This window comes from Mycteria americana, chromosome 4 (genome assembly GCF_035582795.1).
Source record: "Mycteria americana isolate JAX WOST 10 ecotype Jacksonville Zoo and Gardens chromosome 4, USCA_MyAme_1.0, whole genome shotgun sequence".
Taxonomy (NCBI): domain Eukaryota; kingdom Metazoa; phylum Chordata; class Aves; order Ciconiiformes; family Ciconiidae; genus Mycteria; species Mycteria americana.
This window is the reverse complement of record NC_134368.1, coordinates 7,501,231-7,513,238: the sequence shown is the minus strand read 5'-3', so window position 1 is coordinate 7,513,238 and position 12,008 is coordinate 7,501,231. Positions and strand designations below refer to the sequence as shown.

Below are 12,008 nucleotides of genomic sequence, written 5' to 3'. Positions count from 1 at the left end.
GGAGCTGCTTCCACGAAGATCAAGAGGAGAGCTCAGCCTCCAAGCAGGCACATACTGCTTTGACCCCCGCAGCAGAGAGGTCTGTGAAGTCCACTGGAAGTTGGGCTGAGGCCCTCTTCTCCCCTGCTCCATCTCATTGTGAATGAGGCACTGAAAACCAGCCAAATGAGAACCAGTTTTGCTTCAGCCTCACTGAACTGGAAAAGGGAAGAAGTGGGTCTATCCCAGGCCTTTCCAAGACATTTCTGACCACTGACGAGAGCATACCTTGAATACAGAAGGACCTTTTTCTAAGACCTGGAACAAGAAGGGAGGATTCCCTGCCCATCCTGCCTTTGGAAGGACATCTGTATTGTGGGCAACCCCAACTTTGTATTGATCTGGGGTGCCAGACTTTGTCCCACGTTTGTGGAAGCATTACACTGTTATGGGACTGGAGGCAACTCATCTCCGAAGGGCTGCTGCTGTGTGAGTGCCAACTCTGAAGTTGTTTTTTTTGTGAATAGAGTGATGACAGGATAAAAAACTAATCTTCCTACACCAAGAGAGTGAGTCCTCTGCAGGAGAAAATGTGAAGCAGGGGATTAACCAGAATAATAAGCACACATGTGAGGAATTAGTGAGAAAGGAGATGGAGGCTTAAAGTGAATGGATGGGTGCGGGGACACCAAGGTTTGAGGTGAAGGTGAGGTGAGAAGGTGAAAACTGAGGAGCAAAACATGTTGTCAGGGCTGGCACAGGCTTCTTGAGGACAGCACTTGGCCTTGGGTGACCTCCTGTGTGTTCCTAAGAGCCGCCTTTAGGATCTGAGACTGTGGGGCTGCAGGCCACTATCAGATGTCCCCCAAGTCGCAGAGCCAGCAGCGTGTGCTGCTCCAGGGAAGCAGCTGACAGCCCCAGGGACCATGTCACAGTCAGGAGGTGGCTTCGTAAAAGCATGGACCACGTGCCAGACATCTCCCCTGGCTCTCTCGTCTTTGGGAGACTCTCACTCCCCATCTCAGAGCAGGCTGTGTTTCGGGTGTCTCCACCTCGTACATTTATGGCTCCACACCTTTGCGTGGAGGGGCAGAATTGCTGCAGAAATGGGAAATCGGCTAGTGTGCCAGGGCTAAAGCTGCTGCTGCCTCTTGTAAATGTCTTTTCAGTATCCAGATGAGATTATACTCCTCTCTTCACTAAGGCAAGACAGAATCTGACTGTAAACAGCATAAGGAAAGGGACCCCTTAATTCCAGTTCCTATCATCCTATCCTAATTCCTTCCCAGGGAACCGATACAACCAACACATTTTGTGGGAAGCCCTGAAGCTGGGCATATTTCAAGTTAAAGTAGACAGGGTTGGGATCTAAGCTATTAAATGCACCACAGGGAACAACCCAGCACAGACAAGGGAATGTAGGGCCAGATCGTCATCATCTTTAATCTGTGTGATTCTACATAGGCTAAAAAATCTCACTTGCAAAACTCATTCTACAGCAACAAATGGGATTCAGTAGCAGGCTGTTTTTTCAGCAAGTGCTTTGATTCAGGCTCTGATCTATGCTGCTGTTTAAATCCAGAGTAACTCCTATGGATTTTCATGAGTACAACAGGAGTCAGGGCCTGACCCACTCTAATTACAGAGGAGCAAAGGACTTTGATCTAGATCCTCTGAAAAATTTGGACATTTAAATACAGTTACAGTGGGAATCAGGCACCCCAATACCTTTGAGAGAAGCTGGACCCCCCTTATTTTCCCAGGCAATACTTCTTTCTCCTGTCACTGTAATTCTTCGGGAGCAATGGGGAAAACCACAGTCACAGACTACACAAACCAGGAGCAAGGTATTGTATTATTGTAATGGAAGACAAAGTCACTCCAGAGCTAAGCCTTTCCAGGGGATAATTCATATAAGGAGGTTTGCACACCACTTAGTAAGAGCAAGAGAGCAGATATTTATTATATGATGGCGATCAGCTTCTTTTCCCTGCAACAAAGACAAATTTGCCATCATTTCCAAAAGACACTGACACAAGTCATGTACTTCCCCAATAGTTTTCATTGCCAAACCAAGAAGGTAGGAGCAGCCAACTCCACCAGCACACACTGCCCAGGAGCCACAAAACAGAGGCAGACATCCCTTCCAAAGCTGAAGTCAAGTACAACCAAAGCAAACAAGTCTAATCACATCAACAAAGTCATCCGTTAATGAAAACACATCCCACAAATGATTAAGTTGTTAAGTGCTAGTCTATTCCAAACACCTCAGAAGAAAACTCATGCAATGTGTAACACTTACATCAGAGTCCCATAATATTTACATAGAGAAAAGGAAAGAATAAACTGTTAGGGGAAAACATTTGGGTGTAGAGGGGGAAGGAACATTGTTTCAGAGCACAGAAATCTTCATCTTCACTTTCATAATATGTGTGGTTCAACTGGAGTTTATTAAATGACAATGAATGTTTTAAATTTCTGTTGCTAAAATGCAAATGGACTTAAAGAACCTACTGATTTTGTATGAAAATTTTTCCTCCCCTGAAATAACCAAAATAACTATGAAAGTATTTTTAAATACCCAGAGAAACTCCCAAATTGCCATTCAGAGGTAGTGTTGCAAAGTGATGAAAACCATCCCTGTAAAAATTTGATTCAACATTTAGTAATGGGAAGTTTTAGGGAACAAAATGACTAGAGCAACGGAAAGTTCTTGCTTGTTCTTTAAGCTCAGTGAGAGAAAGGTTAAAAAAAAAAATCTGTAAATCCCAGCACAAGAGCTGGAAGCAAAACTGGCTAAGAACAAAAATGAAACCACCTACACCATTTAATTGAATTAGTTCAGAGATATATGAACAGCCCCCTTGATGCAAAGTCAATTAGTTTTTTAAGAGTACTTTCCACTGTAATAATCTCATGTGCAATTTGCAGCGTACCACAAAGTAGGCATTGGATACATCTAATATACCAATAAGGTGATTTGTTTAAAACACAATTAAGTGAATGTCCCATTGAGGTCCTCGCTGAGCTGTACTGCTGATTGTGTGTGATCTGTCACCTTGTCTTCAGGATGACAATCACATGTAGGAACAGATCCAACATTGTTTTACTGGAAAAACTCCAGGGGCTGGCTTTATGCTGCAACACCTTGTTGATGGCTGACTGAACATGTTGGCTAGGCTGACCGTCAGTCACTGCTGAGCTGTAGTTTTTAAGGTGTACATTACTGTATCAGTCACTGCTATGGAGCACAACCCTGTGGTGCACACTCAAAAAACAATCGCATTCATCACTAATATCCTTGCACATTTCTTACATTGCCTGAGGCTCCTGATTAGCATTTTAGTATTAAATGCCCCCTCAAATACATGCAGCCGCGACAGTTCTCCTGATATGCAGCTGATTCTTCAATATCTGCTAGATATATTTATTCTCTGCAAGGATTAAAATTGTTCCTCCCTCTCAACCATGCCACAGGGCTGTGCAACAGCACCTAAGAGACGTTAGTTGAGAGAATACCACTGAACATAGTATTTGTTACTTCTTAAATGCCAGTTCCAAGCAAGCTTGTTTAATATTGACCAGCGTTTAAGCATTTACCAGGCACTGCCAAAAGACAAACAGATATCCCTGGAGATTTTCACTCTGTCCTTCCTGAAGGGGAAAAAGAGCCCTTACGTAATTGTACCGTTGTTCTTTAATGCTGCAGCCTGACTTTGCACAGGCCGTGAACATAGAAGCGATAAATCAGAAACTTGTATAAAGACCTGGAAGGAGTTCTGCCAGCAAAGGCCTGCCACTGAACAAGAGCAAGAAGAGCTGACACAGAAGCTGTCAAGAAGACATGCTGGAGTATATCTACTGGAACACACTTGTATTTAGTGAAGCTGCCCAGAGCAAAGGAAGATGAATGTCCTGAATTGTGTCAACCCTTTGTCATGTGCAGACCGTGAGGCTGGCTGGAGTGAGGCAACTGGGCAGGAAGGAGCTCTTCTGTCAAGCAAACATCTTCAGCGGCAGAGGAGCCCATCACCGCTGACAGTGACAGATTTGCTCCTGTACAGGGTGAGCTCACGCTGCACTCAGCCTGGTCTTCAGTCTCCGCATAAATGCACACTCCCATGGCACCTGCAAGCCAGATAGTCATGAAACCACCATGTTTTGGCCCAAACTATTTTTATCTTGTCCGATGCTTCTCTCAGGATATCATCTAGGGAGTGGGATGGACAGACTTTTGCTCCCACCAGCCTGTGCTCTCCTAAGAGCTGTGGGGGTTTCTATGAGTCAGCCAGCAAGAGAAACAATTGAGTTTCATCTGCAAAAACATTAAGGCAACTGCTCCTGCCAAAAAGGCTGCATCATGGCTCTAAACCAGCCTTCAGCATTCCTGCTTGAGGTAAGGCTTGACTATCTGTCCATTTAGATTATACACTCTTTGGAGATGAGTACTGTTAACAATTGTACTCTGAAACTGGCTACACAAAAGTTTGCACCAAGGAAAGATGAGGGCCAATAGTTTAGGACAACTTAGTCCTAGCTAAACAAACTTAGCTTCTTTCTTCCCCCTGCTTTTTGTGGCATTGAGAAAGCGTGTTCACATTACGTAGTCAGCTCTCTAAGCTACCAAAGCTGCACTTACAAAGGAGCATTTTAAACGGCAGGCCGTTGTCGGAGAGTGCATTAATGCATCTATTGCCTTGGCGACAGAGAAAGGGCAGCCTGTGGAAAGAGAATGAACCCTCTATGAGATAGAGCCTCAGCATATCCCTATTGACATGGTCCAAGGGACTAGGTTATGTCAGGGGAAAAAAAAAAGTAAAACAAGCCAATCTGAAAGACAGGGCATGCAATTTAAACCAGATCAACATGACTTTGGGCCCAATTTGTAAACATATTGGACTGATTACTGCTATAGTGTCATTAAATGACTCTTCAAAGATTAACTCATGACTATTAAGCACTTAAGGATTCAGTGATTCTTTTTATAAATAACACTTTGAAGTCAAATCCATACAATCAGTTTAGGCTAACATTAGAAGGGTGCTGATAAAATGCACTATGAATACAAGTGTTTCATGACTGCTTAAACAGATACCACCTTAAACAGGCTTCATTCTCCTGCACAGTGGCACTCACCCCAAATGTGCTAGTGAAAAGAACTGGAAAAGGACAACAGGGAGGGTGACAAACCAAATATGAGAGTCGGTTTGCCACCTAAGCAGTGTGCAAGGAGACAGTGTCAGGCTGGGATCACCAGCCTCCAAACATTAATGCTGCACAGGGCTGCATGGCACATCAGGTGCAAGGCAGTGGGAACGCACATCCCAGTACTCTGGAAGTAACAGGAGCCAGCAGCGATGGCTGCAGCACGGTGGCAGCACTGTGATCCTTCAATCCCTCTGCTGCCATCCCCAGGTTGATTACAGTGTGCAAAATAAACAAAAAGCACATGAGATGAGAAGTGAAGGAGTTACAAAGGTCTTTTGCTTCCACCAACATGAGACACTGACAGTCTGGATTTCTTCTTTCTCCCTAGTCAAGCTGCTTGGCAGCCCCATCCTCTGGCATGCATGCCCAGATCAGAGGCCTCCCCCTCCTTTCATCTGCCACTGGGACAAAATGCAGAAGTGATACGGCTCAGCTCTTAGCAACCGAGCTAACTGGCGCAGCATTGTAAAGACCACCGGTAGCTAAACCGTTCACTACACTCCTGAGTTTGTAACCACAAGCAACACTGGGGACACTGGGACATTTTTCAAAAATGGCTCTAGCACAGACTGAAGCTGGGTCAGTCTGTTCAACCCTATTTCATCGTACCAGGGTCTGCTACTGGGCTTTGTTATTTACCCTGCTCATCCCAAACGCAAGTGTCCTCTCCACAAACAGAGAAATACGTGCCGATCCTTAGGGAACAGAGCAAAGCAGGGCTGGGACTGAGGAAGGTTTGCTCTTGCTGGTTTCCCTGCAGTTTTATGCTAGCGCTGGGGAATACGGGGCAGGAGTTACACTAGTGCAGCAAGAACAGTGGTACATCCTCTAGAACGGAAAGGAGTGAGGTTTTTCTCCAGAGAAACACTCCCCAGCCTCCAGTCACACAGGTCAGTAAGGTGAGAAGCACCACAATACTTGCCATCAGCACACACAGAGCTCACAAACTCACTCACAGCCTGGCCTTCCCCAAGTTTGTTCCCCTGGTGTTAGGAAACCCAGTGAGTACGAGCGGCAGGAGCAAGCCAGGCTGGGGAACGTGGTCATGCCCAAAAGGGACGCGTGGGTATCGGGGCTCAGGAAATCCAGCACTCACCTCTGAGGAGTCGGCATACTGAGCAACACGTGCACACTGAAAGAGGAGCTGAGCGTTAGGAACTCATCAGGCTAAGTTACCTCTCAGAAAACACTTGGTATCATCCTGGGGTGGACTTCACAGCCCCCATGTGCATTAAGGGACGATCGTCTCTATTCACCAGCATGGAGCACAGACTCGGGAACGTGCCTGACACCAGGCTATGTGCCTAATGGGTGTTAAGGCTGGGATTACATACAGCTCCCTGGCTCTGTTCTCAGATCACTAAACAGAAATAACTCCTGACTAGAGGGGCCTGGGAGCGTGGATAAGCAATAGGTAACACAGTGCAAAAGGCTGTATGATAATAAACACAGGGTGCAATACTGGGACTTGTATAGCTACATGCCTGGATTTTTTTCAGTAGATTTAGACTTCTACAAGCACTGGTGCAGCCATTCATGCAGCTTCTGAAGGAAAACTATCCACAGATCCCTGATCTTCCTAAATCAAGAATGTGCTGAGGAGTCCTGCAGGAATTATGTTTTGCTGGAATTGCTGTAAGAATGAAAGCAACCAAGGGAATTGCATTGGACCCTTCAGTGCAAATGCAGGTGATTCACAGCAGTTCATAAAAGTGTGACCTTTACAGCTTCATCTTGGGAATAGCTTTTGTTCCAGGAAACAGCCTAGAAATAATTTCCAGTTTGAGCCTTCCAATTTAATCCTCACAGTGGCTTCAATGACTCCAGGTATAAAAAGGTTTTGGAGAAAAAAAAGGTTTGAGCTCTGTATGATTTCTTTGGTTAGTAAGATTATCATTTATTATTATTTGCTCAGTTTAGATACTGCACTGTAGATACTGCAAGTTCTTCCATAGTTTCACAGTCATTTTAAACCAGCATAAACCAGTACTGCTGCTGAAAGCAGATGTCCCATTGCCCCTCACGCTCTGGCCTCCACCTTCCTTGTCCTATTGCTGATGTCTGTGCTGCTGCTCTCTACTGGCTTCAGGATCTGACCCAGGTCAAGAGCAACCTAGAAGCAAGGAACAGCATTTAACTTGAAACAGCTCCCTGGCTGGGGTCAGCATACGTAAATAAGATTTAAACATGTCCAAGGGAAAGGACAGTATGGGGCAGAAGCAAGCAGCTGAGTCATACCCTTTCAACGGGAGTGCTGCCTCACATTGGCTGGATGCCGCTGTGAAACTATGGCCTTCGTATAAAAGAGATGAGTCTCAACCAACCTCAAGAGATCTGCTGTGGGTTTAGCCTCTGATTTTACACAGAAGGTAGCTGATCAATTTTATGAAGGTTTATTCTCTTGAGACCTCATACAACATATACATATGGGTTGTTCTCACACATCTTTCTGGAGTTTTTCTGGTTGGTGGGGACTGAGCTATTCAGACATATCCTGAATGCTGATATTCCCCACCTTTGTTCTGTCCTGCAAAGCCTTCAGCACTTAAGTGCAATACCAAGAAATAGACTTGACTCTCTCCTGCACAGAGGATTGGAGAGTATCAGAAAGCATACTGCACATTTCTGCTTTGAAATTGTTCCAGCTGAGAATGATCTCTTCCTGGGTTAAGCTTCAGCAGAAAGGGCACTCAGTCTGGGCAATACAGAGGGTGGCTCCGTAATATGTGATCCTCTGGCCCAGACAGCGTCAGCTCTGGACACTGGCCGTCCCGTGATGCAACACAAATCTCCTGCTGCTGAAATATATCCCACTGACTCACCCAAAAGCAAGGCTGGCCTCCAGTGCCCAGCCCACACTGGTGGTTTCCACTGACATCAGCAACCATGAGACATGTTTGCATCAGCTATGGGATTGAGCTATGCGACACAGTGGCCAATATCCCACTGCTCAAGTCACACGTGTCACTCACCAGCCATTGCAAGGGAACAAGTTTTATCTGCGCTGTCCAGGATGCTTTCAAGGTAATACTGTAAGGTTAAGAAGTGCAAAAGCCCCCCACTGTTAAAGACACATCTGTATGTGGATTGTTACTGGACATTTGCCAGAACAACAGGATTGCCTTGAAAAATATTTGGAAACGTTGTTCTGGAGCTTCCAGTTTTCCATAATGATGAGTAGCCATATGACATTTAGAGTTCCCAAAAGAAAGGGGCAGTTCTGCCTGTGGAAGAAGCACAGGTTGGAACATGCATCGAAGCTAAAATATCACAGGCTATCATCAGGGTGCCAGGACACTAAATCAAGAAAGCAAAAGATCAGATGAAGAGGACAGGTGGTGGGCCTGCTACGTGGAAGAAGGGCAATCATTGTGTTTCTTCGGTGTGCGTCAAAGGAAGGTGTGCACGTGCTTCTCAGGAGCAGTGGCAATGCCTCACGTGATGTGCTGTGTGTGGGGTCGGCAGCCACACACAAATCACGGCAAAAGCAGCCTTTGCCCCTTTGTGTTATCTGTGTGTGGCTTTTGACTGGGTGTGAGGAGGAAGTGAAGGGTCTTTCTGTGGGATGGGTGTGAATTGACCTGGAGCCTGCTATACACTGAGCAGTCCCACTCCTGCGGAAGGCCATCTGCACGAGCGGGACTGCTCAACGTATAGCGGACACCATTGAAAGGCAGCAAAGACAGAAAAAGGTAGAGGGGAAAAAAAAAAAAGGCAGCAAAAGGTAGAGGAAAAGAAGGAGTAATTCCCCTTGTCTCCAAGGCAGCTCTTGCATATTCTATTTCTTGGCCTCATAAGACACTCTTCAGCAGGCAAAAATAAACCTTTGCTGTGTCTGCATGTGGCCGTTACTAACTAAATGCCAAGCTCTTCAGATGCTGCTTTGTGTCAAGAGGGGATTCAGAGAGTCACAAATCCATCTAACCAGCACCAGTCACATTGTAAAAATAACAACAATGGAAATGAAACAAGCTGAGTGGTTATTTAATGTAGCCTGAGTACAGCGTGGTCCTGCAGCCAGCTTTTGGCCACAGCCAAAGCCCACCAGTGTCAGGAAAGTCTTTTCATGGGTTTCAGTGGGCTTGAGAAACATGCCCAAGAGATGTGAAACCAGCACCTGAACCACTCCTGGTGCTCAAAGGGGGAGTGGGGGGTTTCATACTGACAAACCTGAGTTTCAGCAGTCTCATCTGTGCAGGGAAGACAACAGACCTCTCTCTCATCCCCCTGTCTTTCCAAATCACTTTCTTTCAGGTATCATATCTGCTCTTAAACACAGTCACATAACAGGATTGGAACTGAGCCACACCAAGTTCCACACCAGATCTGGCTGTGTTTTCATTGCTCAGGGAATGGGACCCATCTAAACTCCTGTTACCTCAACCTGACAAGCCACCTCTTGTCTTTGCCTCACTGTTGTAAGCGAGGGTGTGCTTCCATGTACCATTCGTTCAGTAGCAAAGCTGGCTTGAGGAGCTTCCAGTTCGTGGCCTCTTGATCTCAAAACATATCTCCCCGAAGGTCTCTCAAAACAGTTATTTTGGAGGCTCCCAGTAAGGCAGATCAGCAAATCGGTCCGAGTTAAAAATAATCCCTCAAAAATAGTACAAGAAAGTATTTTTCATCTGTATCAAACTCAGGATTTCTTCCCGAGTCCACAGCTCTTTACTACTGGACAGCTTGAGTGACCATAGCTAGACTGTTCCATCACCTGAGGGTAGCACTTGACATCTCGTTATCATAAGGCTGCTATTCTCCCTTTGACGTGGCTGTCTCTCCTGTTGAGAAAATTAAAAGCCTGGGTAGGTGCAAAACTAATTCTTCAGCCTTTGTACATCCCTGACAGCCATATGAGAGAAATAAAAGGGAGCTATAAAAGCACTCCCATAGGCAATCTGTGAATGTACTCCTTCATCAAAGACTGCAACCCCCGTAGGACTGACTGATGCTCACACACACTCCCAGGCACAGGGATGCCAGTCCCGAAGTGAAAAGGGTTACAACTGCTACAGCAGTGCTTGGCTTTTCCACTAGTAAGGTTGGCTGTGGCCTAGCAATGCCCCCTTCCTCGGGCAAACCCCACGTGCAGCAGCACTCCTCAACACATCCAGTCAAAATAACGCTTCAGGTTCCTGTCCCTGCCACAGTTACTGATCATCTGTAAATTCAGGCAATGACTTTGAGAGCTGTACTTGCAGAGGACTGTAATAGGTTGGTATGGATGGAGGATGTAGAGAAATGGGTGGGAGTGGAAGCACCTGAATGAACAAATGGCAGAAGAAAGGCTATACGAGTAGCGCCCAGATCAGCAAGTCATCAAGATCCCAGCACACCCACATGTAGCTTCTCAGATGCCTGGACTGGGAAACAAAGGACAGAATAAAAGAAGGGAAAACATAAAAAGGGACATTTCAGATGTCCAGAAACTTCTCAGAGGTAGTAGCAAGGTAGAGCGCTGTTACTACAAACAGAAACCTTCTTACAAAACAGGGATCAATCCACAGATAGGACTTTTCCACAGGTATTTTACATGTTATAATCACTGAAGTAAGGTGTACAGGAAAGCCACATAAGAAATCTTCTAAGGTACTGACCTTAAAATACACAAGTATCTTCTACCACATATGGCTTTCAGGAACTGGGCATGGGAAGTACAATTTGTTCTGTTTTACAGACACACTGAGGAACAAAGGTACGCTCCAGGTCATACCAGTATTTTGCAATAAAGCGGGGTGTGAATTCACGTGTCCTAACTCACAGCCTTGCCTCCTAACCACTACACCACTTCTTCTGCAGACACCGGACCCGTTCCTTCAAGCCTTCCCTAAAGGTCTCCATAAAGCAAGATTTCTACTCAGACCAAAGGTACAATGTTTGCAGCCCCAGCCAGGCTCTCTATTAATGTTCTTAAAGTTGCTTTGTATACCCCAGCTACTGCTGTCAGGCTTTCTAACAGCTGGTTAGAAAGACCTTTTACAAGAAAGGTGAGGTCTTTGGCTGAGTCATGCTCATGTTAAACAGATAGTCCAGGGTATTTTTGCTGACTCCCTCTGATGTCAGACTAAGTCCCATTATCTCTAAAGCAGGAATATAAAGAGAAGTCTAATGTTTCTGAGAGACAGTGGGGATTGCTGACATGGACATTTGTGTTATCTAAGGGCTTTGGGACAGGAAAAAGAGCTGTGTGTCAGCTGTTCTGTAGTGACTGCTCATACACATACTCATATATGTATATATTACATGTATACATAGCATACTAATAGGCAGTAGCAAATTCTCTCTGCCCCTTGCTTACATGCAACACTCCAACTAAACAAGTATGGAAGGTGGAGTGATGGGACCATGTCTGCGCCTGGTGTGCCTAGAACAGTGTCATCTCACCCCGAATATGGCCCTCAGGATGTGACACAGTCTGGCTGATAGATCACACTCTTCCATACACACTCACGATAGTTATGACTCTGATCAATTAGCCCCTCTAAACATTCTGAATACATATATTATTGTGCCCACCCAAACAGCACAAGGACTGGAGAGACCAGGACCACTTCTTTCACTTAATCTGATTTAAAGTGAGAGCAGAACTGTGGCCATAGTCTTCCACATAGCACGATGCCACCACTTGTGAGTGAAATCACCCTCTGGAGGTGCCTCTCTGTATTGTCTGCAGGTGTAGAAGGGGCCTACAAGCAGGGTCCCTAGATTAGGGACCTCAATGAAATCACTAAGTGAGATGGGACAGATAAAGGTCTTGGAATATTTTGCAAATTTGTGTTGTTTTCATTAAAAGAAGATTTTAAAACAAAATCTCAAATTACTCA

The 12,008-nt window shown here is 45.4% G+C and overlaps 1 protein-coding gene across 6 annotated transcripts in view; it reads right to left on the bottom strand.

Moving 5' to 3' along the window:
- Positions 1-12,008, bottom strand: part of REEP1 (receptor accessory protein 1) — a 70,305-nt gene that overhangs the window by 8,973 nt on the left and 49,324 nt on the right. For 3 of the 6 annotated variants that reach the window (XM_075499532.1, XM_075499536.1, XM_075499534.1), the window contains exon 7: positions 6,284-6,319. The exons of 1 other annotated variant lie outside the window; for it this stretch is intronic. In XM_075499532.1, the coding sequence (XP_075355647.1) occupies positions 6,284-6,319 (36 nt within the window). Of the gene's footprint in view, positions 1-1,917; positions 4,108-4,618; positions 4,699-6,283; positions 6,320-12,008 lie in introns of those variants that run through there. 2 more of the 6 variants (XM_075499533.1, XM_075499535.1) reach the window with 2 other exon arrangements.